The following is a 16570-nucleotide window of genomic DNA, read 5'->3' as shown; positions in this document are numbered from 1 at the left end:
TTTGTAGAATTTATGCCCTGTCTTTTACTAAATGCCATGTCTCAACTTCGTCACCTCGCCCCCTCAAGCTTTTTAACCCCCCCACCCAACTAAAGGGGCAGGGTAAACTGGGGGAGGGGTGTAAACTGGGGGGGGGGGTATAAACTGGGGGGATGGGGAAGAAACCCGGGTCTTCCCCTCGCCCCCTCAAGCTTTAAGCTTTCTTACCCCCCCCCCCACCCCCCAGCTAAAGGGGCAGGGTAAACAGGAGGGGGGGGGAATGGTGGGAGGGGGGAGGGGGGGGTAAACTGGGGGGATAGTAAACTGGTGGGTGGTAGTATACTGGGTACTGGGGGCTTAACTGGCTGAGGTTGGGTAAAATGAAGTGTTAAACTGCGATGAATTAGAAAAAGTAGAGACAAAAAATATATAATTTTTTTTCTTAAATGTAACATTTTATGAAACATAACACGTAGCAACTACACTAAACAGGAAATGAGATAATTTTGAATAAAATTGTAAATTTCATGAATAACCCCTCAAAAAAATCCATTAAAATTGATTATAATGGATTATAATGGATTTTATTGGGATAAAAAATATTAGGATTATAATCCATTTTTAATGGATTATAATCGATTATTTTGTCATTTTATAGATGCTGACCATATTATGACAATATATTCGATTATGATCCATGGGCGCTCGGTGTGGGGAGATTGTTCAGCTTGGACACAAAAAGACTTGCAGAGGGCCAACTGGGTTTTCAGATAAAGGCAAAGAGTCCTCTCTTAAAAACAGGTCCAAAATTTTGACTGTTCTGGGCTCATTGCTGTTTTTTTGTTTTCAGTGCTTAAGCTAACTTAATTCAAATTTTTGTGAAACTCTCAATCGCGCCCAATCCGTTCTCTTCTTGAATAATATTAAGTTTTTGAATTTTTTCTAGTAGGCCGAAGATATCATTTAACGAAATAGCCAGGATTGTTTTCCGACAAACAATTTTGCTATTGGTTCCCAAGACTAAAAACAAGATAGATCTGACCTTTTGTCTGCTTTGTTTTTTCTCACGTCCACAATAGTTCTTTTTTGTCCGAATCTTTTCTTTTGCGCGGTTTTGTAAACTCGCTTCATGTCTTTTTGTTCTAGTCTCCTTTGCCTTTCTTTTTTTTCGTTTTCAGAAATGTTCTCAGCCTTCTATCAAGAGAATAAAGGTCTCTGCTACCCTTGGTTCTTTCAAATTGTCGGTATCTAAGTTTTCATTAATTATTAATGCCAAATGAAAGTTATCGATTCAGTTGTATCATTGTGCCGGATGTTTCACAGCGTGGTTTGGCCAAGAAGCAGGGCCAAGAGGCAGTTTGGCCATGAGCTCGGTGTACCCTTGATTTGTTAGAAAAAATACGTATAATAGAAGTTTTGATGGTTTTTTAAATGGGTGTTGCTTGGATTATCATTTTTTTTCCTAACAATGTTGATTCTTTTGGTCATGATGTCCTTGATCGTTCTATCGTGTGATAATTGCACAGCAACCTTATTTTCATGTCATCTAACTATTAAAATTACTACTCGGCATGATAAAATACTCGGCATTTTAAATATGCATCCACCATAAACATATAAGCAAGTTGGCAGATTCAAATTTAACAGACCGAAAAGAAACCAAACTTTTTGACACATTAAAGTAGCAAAGTAATCAGAAAATAATGTTGCTTCGCAAGTGTCACAGAGTAAGACGATCATGATCATACGAACCAAAATTGCTTTAAAAAATAAAAAGTTTTTATTACTTTTTTAAAAAAATATTGACTCTTACTGAAAAACTTCGTCAGTTTTTTTAACAAAATAACTTGTTTAAAGTTCGTTATTTCTTTGCGTCGAACGAATTAATCCAATAGCATCTTTAATATTTTTTCTAAAGACTACGAGAACTTGAAAATTAGATAAGGAAATTCTAAAGAAAACTATTCAACGATTTATGTTTGTTAAATTGAAATGTTAATTTTCTTATCGACCAAAAAGCAATCAGTTATAATATATCAATAAGAATAAAAGTAACTTCAACCATTGCCATGAATCAATCAATCATCAGCTAAATATGTCATTGTCATCTCGGATCAAGCCATTTTTTAGTCGATCTGAAACAACAAGTTAACCATATGATCGCATTTAACGCTTCTGGATTAATCTTGGCATTTTTTTCTATAAATAAAGTTTGTTCAACTCACTTTTTTCAAACTTTGCCGACAAAATTATTAATGAAGTTAGTGAATTATTCTGCTTCATATACCGAAGAGAAATATATCCAACAATTTTTTTTTTGCTTTTTTATAAAAAGTGTTTTTTTTATTCTGTCCAGGTTTTAACTGACCTCAAACCACTAAGGATCCAAATTAAAGATACTGCATCACTGCGAGTGGTTAGCTTTATTTCAAAAATTATTGCATGTAATGAAAAAGTTTTGTCTACTTTCTTACCGAATGATATGGCGTTGAGTTTGAACATGTCTGCGATGAGGTCTGATTTAGATTGGAAGTTGGAGGGGAAGATGGTCTTCAAACAATTCTCAACTGAAGTCCTCGATAGTTGACTCATGTCATCTATTCCTGAGGCCTAAAACTCAGTTTCCTAAAACTCAGTACTTTTTCATGTTCAGCAATGAAGTAAATTAAAAAAATTCAGTTGACAAAAACTAACAGATAGGTTTATTTATAAATGAAATGAAGCGATAACGCTATGATTATAATAATTAAAGGGAACCAAGTTAACTTCCTCGAGTCAACCCCAGGAGGATGTTAACTTGTTTCTAGCATGGAATTTTCAGGCAAACAGAATAGAGCTTTTTACACCCAGTATTAAGCAAGTTTTAAGGGGAGTCCAATATACTTCAGAAAATGAAATTTTCAAACCTGTATCAAGTATTTGAGAGGCTCCACTGCTTTTTGTTTCTTGCAGAGCCACAGACTAACAAGCACGATGAATTTCTGCAAGCTAATCGCACCCTGAAACAGTTAGCTGTTTGAGAGTGCTCAAATAATGGCGATGAAGCGATTCGTCAAATGCGCAAAGTCGAGAACATTAGCAACCGGTTGCTTTGCAAGAAGCACAGGTTGATGTTCCGACCATCTTGTTTGCGCAAAAACAAATAGAAAAGAAAAAACAAGGAAAGCCGGTTACTGTGCAAGTAGCACAGAATGTTCCGACCCTAGTCATCAGAAAACTGCGGTTTAGAAAGTTTTTTTTTTCGAAATAGTGTTGATTTTTTTCTGCTTGGTGTGATAAAAGTCCAAAAGTTGAAAAACAATTTAAGAATATCACACAGTCATAGTAATATAGGCATATTGAACAAAAATGTTTGTAGAAAAATTACTAGAAAAACTGAAAAAAATTGAAAAAATTTTTTTTTCAATTTTTTTTTGCAGAAAATTTTTGAATTTTTTCAAGTTTTTGGTTCCCAAAATAAAGCCAAAAAAATCCATCAATTAGTTTAACTTGTTTAAAAAAATTATTATGTCTTAATTTAGGCAAAATTCAGCTGTTGTAAGCGTCCTCGCTTGCTTTTTTTGCTCAAATTTAGGCGAAAAATCAAAAACTTCAAACCGATTTTTCTCGAAACTGGTAAAATTTTTTGGAAATGTTTTTAAAATGGTCTCGACTAATCACGACTAACAAGGCTTTAATATGATTTTAATATGATATATAACTCAACCCAGTCGGATGATTATTTGTGTTACCTGATCTTATGTGGAAAGCAAAAAGAAAATAAAAGCTAAAACAGTTGTAAATTAAACTGTTATCATCTTTTTGGCCAGGAAAATAAGTTGTTGGAAGCCTGCTAAAATTAACACAAAAAACTACAATACCGGTTTTTCTCGCAGCTGGGAAAATTTTTTGTAGAATTTTTTTATGTCGCTCAAATCACGACTATAAGGTCTTTTATAGGATATATCACTCAATTCTCTCTGATGACTATTTGTGGCAACTAATTTTGCGTGGGGAAAAAAAGAAAAAACTGAAACACACCCGAATAAAAAATTCCTCCCTATTTTCAATGGTCTAAATAAAAAACAACTTAATTGGCCATTTTTTTCTCCCAAAACGGCCATTTTTTTGAAAAGACATTAAATTTTAAGTGAAAATATGTCCGTTGAAAAATTCAATCCACTGAAATGCGAAAACTTTTAGACCAGTTATGTTAAAACAAACTTCATGATTAATCACTCTGCGCATCTACGTTGTAATGTTCCCCATAATTAATGTTCCCCATTATTCAGGTGTTTTTTTTGTTTTTTTTCTCTTTTATTTCAATTTTTTTGTTTTCCACTCAAATCAGGTATCACAAATAATCATTGGACAGGGTAGAGTGATATATCATATTAAAGTTATTTGAGCGAGTAAAGCGATCGAGTAACGTTTTTTATATATGATAATTAGAAAATTAAGCTAACAGCTCTTGATTTTACTAAAAAAACTTGTTTTGAAAGCTCCATTTGAACTTTCTCTGGCAAAAGTTCTTTTAAAATATTTAAAATTATTTGTCCAAAAAATTGAAAAAAAATTGTAACAAGTTTTCATTTTTTTTGTCATTTTTTAGTTTTTTTGTTATTTTTTGAAGACCATTGGATTCGTTTATGCCTTTTCTATCATTCGTATAGTTGTATCATCACACGACGTACACAAAAAACACTAAAAAAAATTTTCTTTCTGAAAACGTGGTCGAAACATTCCGTGCTCTTTGCACAGCAACTGGTTATTCTTGTTGTGTTATTTGAATTTGTGTAAAAAAAAACATCTTAGGCTAAAGTTCCTTCTCACCTTTAGGAGCACAACAGCAAAATAACTTCAAAAAAATTACATGAATAGACAATCGGTGTGCAATTAGCATAAAATGTTTCAATCAAACTTTTATAATACGAGGCCAAACTATGAATTGTGTAAATTGTATGCGGATTCCGCTGCAAAGCCGCTCTTTTTGTTCTTCTTTTGGTCTTCGGTTTTCTTTGATTGTTCGGATAAAACTTTAACCTGTTTACAAACTTGTCTCTGGAGATTCCAGAGACCTAAACACCATACATTGTGCGCAGTTTGGCCTAGTAATATAAATTGAGAAGTTAACAGGACTGCTCATATCAAGGCAAATCCCTGAATGTTCCGACTGCCCATTAATCGGTCTCGAATCGTTTTTGGTATTTGAAACATTGACAAACTACAGAATTTAGGCTGAATATATCAAAGTGTTAACGTTTGTATCGTGTATGGAATCAGTAATACCAATTAACTTGCCTCAATTCAGTTTGGAACGATTATGAGTGCGGATAGTTTGCCACACATTAATATTTTACGTATTGAAACAAACGATCAAATTATTTTTCCCGCAGCAAAGCCTCACTGTAGTCAAAAGCAAACATACTCGCATGTCACTCAAAAGATTTCCGGATCGATGCTCATACGCAGTCAATTTTTCTAAAATTGGGCTGAAATAACAAAAAAACCACCCCGGGCATATACATTCCTCATTTTCTCCGAAAGCCGGAACAAAAAGCCAAAGAAAAAAACTTTTTTTTGAAGACAGGGAAGTCGAATTAAATGTAGCGTTGCAAAATTGGCGAATAATTGCTAACTTGCTAAAATAACCTGGGAAATGCGCCATGCAATTCGACTTCAGTGTGCCTGGTGACTTCCGTGTAATTTATTATGGAAAACGGAAACGCTTTGACCAGTTTTTTTTTCAAAAAAGATGGGACATCTTTTTGTGAGATAACGCTTTTGAAAAAAAAACACTTGAACGAAGCACTGCGTTATCTAAAGTAGTTTTCTTTTCGAAAAAATGATTTTTTAAAATCCCTTGAACTAAAAAAAAATTTTCATAGTAAACTTTCTCCCATACGTCATGATAAAAACAAACTAATATTTCTTCTCTAGCAGGCGCATTTTCGAACATTAGCGTGTCTCAAATCAATTCCGAATGATACATGAGCTGTTTTTTTGTAGCGCATATATAAGGCGGACCCAGAAATGTTTCGAGGGGAGTGGTGGATTTTTTTTAAAGTTCTGTAGGTCGAGCAAAATGGTTTTCCAAGGTCTTCGTAGACACTTTAAAGACCCTTATTTTCCAATTAGTATCTGACTCTGATGTGGGTGATCTCTCCCTCTCCCCCTCTTTGGGCTAAATCCGCCCCTGTATATATGAGGTATAAACAACAGATCATTTACCTCGGCATTTTGTATCAATGGCAGAAACTCTTCATAAGACTCCCGCACATCCATCTTAGACTTCGTCTCTGCCTCTAGACCAATCAGATCCTCCAGATACTCCCGACTGATGAGGTCAGCTGAGTGCTGCTTCTGAGACAAGTACTTCACCACGTCTTCAAGCATTTTCGGCACAAGTCTAGTACAAAAATTTGATTGTTTATTTTTTTCCTAGTATTTGTGACTTTCAAAATGTATGTGTGCTATTGAACGGTCATCTTAAATATAAACCCAAACTCGTTGTGCAGTTATTGACCCCAGAGTTTCATCCTTATTCTTTTTGTATAATGTCCGCTGAAATCTGTTTTGCTCATCTTTTGACGTTTTGAGCACTTTTTTAGAAAATATTTGATTAAAAAATTGCGTTTTTTCGACGCGCACTCCCCCCTTAAATTTAGTTATATTGGCGCCGAAGGCACCTTTAGAAAATTTTTGATGATGGTCAGCCAAAAGTGAATGTCGTAAGAATGTACCAAAGGGGAACTCTTTGGAAAATTTTGGCTACCAGAGTTTTAAGGAGGATGGTAACCCCCCCCCCCCCCCCAAACAATTCCACGCGCTTCTGATTTTGAGTCTTAAGTAAATCAGTTCATGGTTAAATTTTTGTTAAATAATTATTGCCAAATTGTTGGCAATGTTTGTTCGGTCAATGAATTTGAACGAAATTAATTAACATGTCCAAAAAAACTAAATAACCTAATTGCTACAGTTTTTGACCGATTAAACTGTTCGAGGTCATCGATATAGTCAACAATTTGGCATTAACTATAAAACCGTGAAGTTAAAACTTCCAAACTATTTTTAGAAAGAAAAACTAAAAAAGAACATTAATCAACACGAGAAAATGTTTATGGCTCAATTTTGCAAACTGACGCACCCAATTTTCTGGGCGAGCTTTTCGAGGATGGTGAATTTGGTGGTCCAACCGTGTTGAGAAGCGAGGAACCTTCTTCTGAACTGAACCCCGTCTCTGTGGGAGTAGTTTCTCACCGGGATCTTCAGAGCACTGGAACAAGATGAAGTCCGGAGATGCGACATTCTTATGATCAGATTTGCTATGACTTGAGTTTCATTTAAATTTGTCTAACTTATGGCCGACCAAAGATTTTGATCGTAACATTTCTATCTATAGTTAAATTTAAAAAATTAAAATATTGTCTTTTATCGCTTAGGGATAGTTCGAAAAATCAGTTCAGCCTCTCTAAAAGAGGTTGACGCGTTTGTTTATTGTACCGACTTTCCGTTTGTTTATTGTTCGCGTTTGTTTATTGTTCCGACTTTCCGTTTGTTTATTATTCGCGTTTGTTTATTGTTCCGACGGAAATATTTGTGCTCGGGGTGGATTTTTTTTCTTCAGAAAAAATTCGACTTTTTGATTAGCCATTTTTGACAGATTTTTTAAAATACATTCAAAAGGTATTGTTGTCTTAAGCTTAAATTTGAATAGATATTCGCCTGCGGTCATTTTTCGTAAAGTTATGGGGATTTGAAGATTGCCATTTTGGCCATTCGAGACAAAATATATTTCGCGCTTTTAACGCGTTAGCGAAACTCAAATCCGTCTTAGAATCGTTCCAAATTGGTAGAAGGAAGGGGTCTTATGCGTTAAACGGCCCAAAAATCAAAATTGAAGCAAAATGAAAATAAAACTGATACTGATCCTGATTGGCTAATATTAGCCAATCAAACTCGATCAACTAGGTCAGCCATTTCAATTGATACTGAGATTAATCCTGATTGGCTCGTATAATATGTAATAACTGAAGTAATTGTATGTTGATTACGAGTTTTCAATTTGAAATAAAATTTCTGACTATTTTCCTAATTTTGGGCCGTTTAACGCATAAGACCCGAAGGAAGCCCATTTACCATAATTGATTTGTTACTGCAGCAAAATCTATCACCTTATACTTCATATGACTTACTTTCCCAAAAATTTTCAGATTAAAAAAAATTCCTTTTATTTTCATTACATTTAATTTTTTCATGTGTTTACTACTCCATAGAACTTACAAGGCAGTCGGAACATTCAGGGCTTTGCCTTGATACGAGCAGTCTGGTTTTTTTTCTAAACAAGCCACCCCCGTTCTCAAAAAATTCAGACTCATCTGAATCTGTTAGTGAGTGCATCTGAAACGTTAATGATACACGTGTTTATTTCGTTAGTCGCGTTATCGGCAAATCTATCATTCTGTGAACTTGAATGTTGCCTGAACAAACTTGAGTTGCTGTTCTTAAGGGTACCGGAAATCAAGCCGACGGCATTTTCAGCCGAATCGACTAGCCGAAAAATTTCTCAGTAAGTCCCGAAATATGATTGAAATGAAAAGTTTTTTTGGAGAATTTTCTCAATTTCATTATCTTTCTTCCTTAAAAATTGGCATTTTATAAAATTTAAGCTTCCAAATGATGTTAACGATAGTTGAAAAATAAAACACGCATCCTAAGTGATGCCTAAAGTTTTGAAAAGCGACGCTATTGAGATGAAAAAAAAGTATTTGATGTACTTGTAAACTTTAAGTTTCGGCCTTAAGTCCCTTTGCCTTGAAGTCCCGTCGGCTTGTTGTCCTAGACCCTTTCTTAAGAACATTTATTGACTGGGAAAATCAACTTACGAGCTGTTCTGCACTTAAATGAGGAACTCTATTTAAGAACTACGCGCTTTTTGGTTTTTGTTCCGACTTTTGAAGAAAACGGAATATTTATGCTCGGTGTGGTTTTCTTAGTCAGTCAATTTTTGCTGATCGAAATAATAGTTTTTAACAAATTTTATATACACTTTTGAGGATATCGACTTCTTGAGTTCAAAAAAAAGATATTTTCTCCGATTATTTTTTCTAAAGATCTGGGGGTTTGAAAATTGCCAAATTGTTGGTGTTCTGGACTTAATTATTCGCGCTTTGATTCATAATGCTAAGAGCGTAATTCGGATTTTTAATGCTTGGAAAATTATCTCGCACAACAAAACTGTTCCAAATTGAATTATAGTTAATCGGTACGACTCAAAATATTACACTTTGATATTGTCCAACTTATAGGTTTTCAATATTTTCTTTTCCCAAAAACTATTCGATATGAATTAAGGGGCAGTCGGTACATTCAGTGCTCTGCCCTGATATACGAGCAGTCTTGTTTTTCTAGGTCGAGTTATGTTACCTCGCCCGCAACAAACGATCAAGGATGAGGGTGGGTTTGGATCCGCCCATGATGTTTCAACTGAGAGGCTGAAACCGTAGCCACTTTAACGATATGTCGAAAAGCTTTAGAAGCTATGACTTTTTGCGATATCCTTTTTTGAAAATTATCAATATTTTTTGGTTGTTATAACTCAAACAGGGATTGTTCTGTTGTTCCTGCTCATGGCCTATCCATGATTCATACCTGGCCATGACTTGTCGGACATTGTTGGCGAATAAAGTTGGATTCTCTTTCTCCTCTTCTGATGGAATGTACACTGGCAGATACTAACAAAGCAGAAAAATTCATTGACTTGATATAACCTGAACTTCTGTTCCGACCAATGAAAATGGGGAGGAACTTTGTATTTGGGTGTGTTTTAGTTTATTTTCTTTTGTTTTCCAAGGAATCAAAATCAGGTACCACAAATAATCATCGGACTGGAACGAGTGTTATAAAATTTTAAATCCCTTCCAGTCGTGATTCGAAAGATATTTTTAAAATTTCCAAAAAATTTTCGCAGTGTTGAGAAAAACTAATTTGAAACTTCTGAAGTTTAGTCTAATTTCGCCCGAAGAAAATGATAATAACTTGCTAAACTGTTAGCTTGAAAAAATTTGATTTTTTAAATCACAAACCTTTTTGAAAGCTTTTTTGCACTTATCTGGCAAAAAAGATTCTGAAAAAAATTTAAAATATTCAGCAATTTTCTTAGAATTTTTTTCATTTTTTGTTTGTTATTCTTTTTTTTTTGAGAACAACTGTTGCCGACTATGCCTAATTTGTTAAATCGTTCCGCGTGTGTATAGTGTTTGTTGTCATGCCGCGAAAAAATACGACACTAATTTTAAGAACATGACAGCTCGAAGAACTTTTATTTGTAGTTTATATGAATTTGGCCGGAACATTCTGTGGTGCTTGCACCAGCTATCCTTGTTATGCAACCGGCTATCCTTGTTTTCATTAGAAATTAGCACGTAATTACCTCAACTTCGACAAATGTGATTGGCTGACACATCTGCAGCCAAATCAGCTTGTACCTAAAATGAAACAAATGTAAAACTCGATCCAAATAAGTTCATTTTATTTAAATCATTATATAAATTATTTTAGCAGAAGAATTATGAAAACTTACACACTAGGTCCCACAAACGCCCACGTGACACAGTCGAAATAATTAGGCCACCTCACTACCACTGGCTGGACTGGAACACCTGGCTGAAATGCACCTGTTTTGAAACTGATCAGACACTTCCGATTGGTAGTGGTGCCTTCGGGAAACAGTGCCACCTGTTTCCAGTCGATGGCAGAGGTGTCGGAGGAATTTTCGGGCTGTTTGGCACGTCGTTTGATCTCGTTTAGGGAGTCCGATCTCGAGTTGGCCATGTCTCGGCTCACGCAAACTGGTTGGAGGAACTTTACCATCGCTGAATAAAAGAATAAAGCAAAAAGGAGTCATCAGGTTCCTACAGGGAGAGCTTTAATAGAAATTAAAAATTCTAAGTTTCTTAAATAAACTTGTCAGCTTGCGTTATCAAATTTATGTTTTGGGGTGGAGAAATTCTTCGGTAATATTTCTAGATTCTACTTTTGACTATCATCAAAAACATTTTTGTAATTATTCACTTACCTGTATGTTGAAAAAAATAATAATAACCTAGAGAAAAAGATCACGCTGAAAGAAATGAAAGGTTATTTAAGCTAAAACTAGCTTAATAATATGTACACGCAAGGGTTTTTCTACTAACAAAGATATGGTAGACTTCTAAATTAAGACTAGTTTAAAACACAGTTAGGTTTATGTTAAAAGTGCTAAACTACCTATAGATTTGAATCTCAGGGTAAGACGTTGAACTAAGTTTGGTTTCATATAAAGAACAATGAACGTTGTCACAAGGATCCACAGGGCAATGCGCTTTTGGCAGGTGCGTTGAATGACATTTCAACTTATAAATTAAACTGAAGGTTAATACGTACATTTCACATTCTCCTTGAAAATTTGTTTTGGAAAAACTCATTTGGCTGAATAATATAGTAAAATTAATTCCACCCAAAACAGGTGCCCAATGGGGCAACAGATTTAGCACCGGTTTCAGAGACGGGGAGTTGTGAAAACTAGAACTGTAGAGTTCGTATGAAAAGTATATCAAGGCTCACTCAGGAGTAAAATGGATATAACTGGTTAGCAAAAACGGTGTAAGCAAGGTCAGAAAAAACCATCAACACTTAAACTCCTTGATAAATTGAATCCCAAAAGTTTTCGAATATGAACGAAAGAGAAAAAAGACTAATCATTTTGGAGCTTTTTACGACGTGAGTTTCAGATTTGAGATCAAGTTTCTAAATGGCATCTCGTTTAGTTGACTTGAATGCGGTCCAGCATCTAAGATCAATCAGGGTCATTGACCGTCCTTGACGATCCATTGCCTCAAAAATTAACGTGGTGTTCATCCAGTCAGGGATATCAGAAGTTTGTGGTTCTTTGGAGCTTCCCGTTGGATCATATTGACTTTCTCTGACTCTCGGGTTGAATTTAACGTATCTCGAAGAGGAAGTGGGTGATTTATAGAGAACAATTTCAGTTTGCCCGCTAGGTCTTCTTCTTCCGAGTTTGAGATGTCGGGAAACGAATGTCTTAAAGGCGACAAAATTGGATTAAAAAGGTCTACATAAGTAATTGCTGGGTTCTCCATCTTGATGGTTACAGCCTCCAAATTAGACATCAGGGGGGTCATAAGACAGGTTGATTGGTGTTCTACCGGTCTGTCGACGGACTTTTTTTAAATCAAATTGGTCAAAACTCTCTCAATCAGCAAAGGTGATGGCTCTTTCGTGTTGCGTCTGATGTGTGGTTTTGACATTTTCCCTGGCTGTGCAGATTTCAACGCTGACGATGCTTTTCTTGCCATTCCCGTTAATTTTGACCTTGAGAAAAATTGGATACGTTTTGGCTCGGTTATGATTTGTTCTGTGTGTGTTTGGTTTTGGTTTTCCAATCTCATCGTTGATGGTAATTTTGTAGTTGTTATCGACAGATTTCAGTCTCTTGCTAACTGAGTAGTCCTCCGTCTTGTCCAGACTATCCAGATGAATTACCAGAGCGGTAAAGGAATTTTTATTTTCTGAGCTCATTGCGGTTTTAGAATAATCACGGCTTGGATATTGTTCTGGTCCGGGTCAGTCCCCTGGTCAACAGCGGGCGCTTCTGATTGTATTTAACATCCCTGGGTAGGCCTGATGGTTGCTCCGATATTGGTCTGGGGTTTGATTGAGTAATTTAAATTTTTAAGTAAAATGAAATCGGTTGAGTCGTCGTCGTTCTCGGTTGACATATTCAAAAGTGCATGGCAGGTGTCTCTTCTCTCCGGAGTTTGGCCTGGTTCTGGTTGTTCCCATGGGGGTAAACTGCATTCTGTTGCAAAAGAGGTGCGGAGTCAGTTCTTCTGGTTTTCTTCTTCTCGCAAAAATTGTCTCCTTCGAGCTTTCGATAGCTGCGTTTTGCCTGGCAATATCTAGTTGCTCGCTTCTTCTGCATAGTCTTCAAGCTCTTGAAGCTCACGTTTCTAGCTGGTTTAATTATTCGTCTCGGCCCTTTTGTAGCGTAGCATTTGATGAATTGGTTCTTTTTCCGAGGGCTCGTTTGTTTACTCTGTTGATCTTTTCACCGCTAAATCAGGTTTATGGATGAATTTACCGCTCTTAAAGGTTATTGTATAATCTGACTCCTTCACTATTCCTTCTTTAAGCTGTCTATAGTACGGTTCACCCTTTTTTCTATCTTGAACTGTTCAATACATGAAGGTCTTAGCCGTTCGGACATTCAGTAAGGGATTGGATACTCCCAATGAATTTCTTTTTCCCGCACGTGAGAGGATCAAGCATTATTCTCCGAGTAATTGCATTTTGCAGTAAATCCTTGGCCTCAAGGTATACAATTAGGCCATATTCTTCATGGCAAACTTTCCAGGGTGAGCTTCGTGTAATCGGTGGATCATTGTGGTTTTTAGACAGGCCGGAATGACATATCTTCAGTCGAAATGCAGACATCACCATTGACGTGCAGGTGGTTAATATAGGGTTCGAAAAAGTTTCCAATTTATAAGATACTTGGTTTTGGCCTTCGTCTATTGGTATGAAAATTTTCTTTAATACCAGATTTTGTTTGGTGAGAAAAGTCAGAAATTTAGTGTCGAAAAGTTTGGGCCTAGAAAAGTGAAATAATTCTTTTTATAGCTTTCGCTTTTTTTTACTTGATCTGACCTTTGGTCCTCAATCCGCCGATTTGTTTGGAGAGCAGTCTTCCGTATGTGAAGAGCAGTCTTCTGTACCCGAATGAGAATTTCTGCTCACTGAAAATTCCGGAAGGGCGTAAAAAGTTGCAAATTTCTGCAGCGTTCTCAATTCAATTCTCACGTTCGATTTCTTGTGTTTTGAATTTGTTGTCAAATTATTCAGTCACTTTGAAGTATTTTGCATCATGTGAAACTATTTGCTGAGAAAACTTTTCTTTTATTTGTGAACGGAAAAATGAAGGCATCAAGTTTTGGAAGCCAAGGACATGGCTAATTTGAATCAACGAGGCGATAACGAATTTTTCGTTGCCTTACGACACGGGTACGGTTTCACCCGATGGGTGTCTAGACAAATAATCAACTTCTTTACTCGGGAGGTGGTCCAAAGTAAAATCGTACTGTAAAAGATTTCCTGCCTCATAGGTTTCACAAGATTTGGCCATTTTTGAACGCTTGTCAGCTCTTAAAGCCCCAATCAAAGCGTTATGATTGGTAAGAATCGAAACTATTGCTTGAAATGGTCTTTTGCCAAAACTAATCTCAAAAATTTAAGCTCGTAAGTGCTATGTTTCATCTCAGCTATATTCAGAAATCTACTGGCGAACACTACTGTTTTCTAATTTTTCACCGTGGCCTTGTTCAAGGAAAACGCCCAGACCTAAATGAGATGCATGGCGATTTCCTTTATGTTGAGTTTGACATCAAAGTGGTGGTTTGTTACCGTGTTATAGATTTCCTCTATTGAGTTTCACGAACGCCGTGAGGTTTATTTTTGATCAGTTGATTTTTTTTGCATCAGCTCTCGAAAAGGTGCAAATCGGGATGCTAGACTTGGTATAAAATTATAAAATTGGGTAAATGAACCCATTAACGATCTATTAATTTTTATACCCCTCGTCCTTTTGAGTTTAGGATGAGTCGGATTTATGGATTAGGGTACGGTTCTTTTTGAATTATTTTTCAACCACAGCCACTCTATGTTGTTGGTTCAAAATTGGCGTTTTTTCCATCTCATGGCTAATTTTTTGTCGTCTAAAGTCTTTAAAACGTCTCTATTTAATTAACGAGGGTCTTTAGCGCTACCGACTGTAGCAATCAAAATGTCGTCTAAATAACAAATAAGATTGGCAGGTTTTTTGGTTAATCGGTTGATTATTCGTTAAAATTCGTTTGGCTATAGGCCGTAAAATTCGGTTTTGAAATGATGTGAGCCCATTAAGTCTCCTCACACTATTTTAAAATTCCATTGATTACAGGTTTTGTTTTCCTCGTAACCACTAATCGTTAGAGCGACGTTATCGATAAACTCAAACAAGTTAGGAATTTGATACCTATTACGGAATATTCGATTATTTAGCCGATATGAATTCAACGGTTTTAGTGGTTCGTTGAAGTATATATTCTTTAGAAATGTCCGAGGTATCGAATATGTGGGTGGGGCCTGCTGTTTGGATACTTTCATCCCCTGATTAGAGAAGATGTCAAGCTTTATTCTGCGCTTTCGGTAATGAATAATTTTTAACTTTCAGTGTCCCAGCCTTTTGATTGGATCTTTACAACGACTTTCTTGAGGATTTTTATCGTGCTCAAAAATTTTCATAAACGTTCTTGATAGTTTCATCCACCGCTCAATTTTCAAAAATTTGTCTCTGATCTTGAGTTCCTAGAGTAATTTTTATTTCATATAAGATACCGGGCTAGATGACTCGATTTGTATTCCTGTAGAGAATTGGTTAGAGTTTTCGATTTTTAAAGTCAGTATTTTCTTTAAATGGTGTCCCTTGTGTGTGAAAACGGTTCTAACTCACCTTTCATTCTTATGTGACGTTTACCTCGTAATTGCTGTCTGCCAATAAAACTAAGAAATCTCCGGATCAACTTCAAATTCGGGATTGTCTTGCGTGTTATCCCGCTGAGATTGTTGTTCGGGTAGATTCGAATTTTGAGCAACGACGTTTGTTTGTGCTCTGGCATTTATTCTACAGCGTTTTGCGAAGTGACTTTTGGGGCCACAGTTAGTACAGGTTCTGTCTCTGGCCGGAAAAAAATATGAGGTGACCTTTCTTGAAATGTTCTCCTCAGTTTCTACATATTGTATTTTCCTCAATTTTTAGTGTCAGTTCACTTCATACAAAGGGTGATTTTGTTTAGAGCTATTCACAGGATCTCTAACATTTTGTTGATTTATCTTTGTGCCTTAATCGTGAACTAGGACATAGGATATTAAATTGTCGGGGTCAAATATTCGATAAAAAAATTTTCTCTGAAATTCAGCGTTCCCCATATTAGTAATAAAAAAATTTCTAACGTTTTTTGTCTATAAGTCTCTCCTAGATTACAGTTCTGGGCCAGTTCTGATAAAATTTCTTGAAATTTTGCTAATGTTTTGTGATCCTTTTGTCCTGGGCCAAAAAACTTGCATCCTTCGTATGTTAGGTTTGTGGTTTTTAATTGTTCCAAGAATTCTGCAAAGTTGATGTCTATGATCTATTACCTTGTCTGTTTTTTTTCTTCTTTCCGCGCAATGGGCTCGGTCGTCGGTCGGGTCTGATGGTTCTGAAATTGGATTAGTTAGGTCGGGCCTAGACGGTGGGTATATCACGTGTTCGATGTCGACTGAATCTCTGGATATAATTGTTAGTTGACATTTTTCTGCCCATTTTTCCCAATCTTCGTGTTTTTTGCTTGATGAATTTTTCCAAAAGTATTTGAATCCTCGTAGGTTTCATTTGTTTGGCTGCGCCAAGTTAAAAAGTTATAAGAACCTACGGATAAAGATCGCACTAAGACGATGAAAGGTTGCTTAAGCTAAGGCTAGATTAAGAATATGTACACGCAAGGGTATTTTTACTAACTAAGATTTGGTAGACATC

At 36.0% G+C, this 16570-nt stretch overlaps 1 protein-coding gene across 1 annotated transcript in view; it reads right to left on the bottom strand.

Moving 5' to 3' along the window:
* Positions 1-1988: 1988 nt before the first annotated feature.
* The window catches only part of LOC134851490 (lysophosphatidylcholine acyltransferase 1-like), a 37857-nt gene continuing 23275 nt past the window's right edge, over positions 1989-16570 (bottom strand). The window contains exons 4-11 of the mRNA XM_063867606.1: positions 10541-10832; positions 10391-10445; positions 9610-9692; positions 7106-7234; positions 6190-6367; positions 2886-2978; positions 2454-2589; positions 1989-2114 (exon numbers count right to left, since the gene is read on the bottom strand). Coding sequence (XP_063723676.1) covers positions 2065-2114; positions 2454-2589; positions 2886-2978; positions 6190-6367; positions 7106-7234; positions 9610-9692; positions 10391-10445; positions 10541-10832 — 1016 coding nt within the window. The 3' untranslated portion in view covers positions 1989-2064. The remainder of the gene's footprint in view (positions 2115-2453; positions 2590-2885; positions 2979-6189; positions 6368-7105; positions 7235-9609; positions 9693-10390; positions 10446-10540; positions 10833-16570) is intronic.

The sequence above is a fragment of the Symsagittifera roscoffensis genome, chromosome 7, assembly GCF_963678635.1.
Source record: "Symsagittifera roscoffensis chromosome 7, txSymRosc1.1, whole genome shotgun sequence".
Classification (NCBI taxonomy): Eukaryota; Metazoa; Xenacoelomorpha; order Acoela; family Convolutidae; genus Symsagittifera; species Symsagittifera roscoffensis.
Note: the sequence above shows the minus strand (reverse complement) of the source record. Positions and strands in the feature narration are given on the sequence as shown.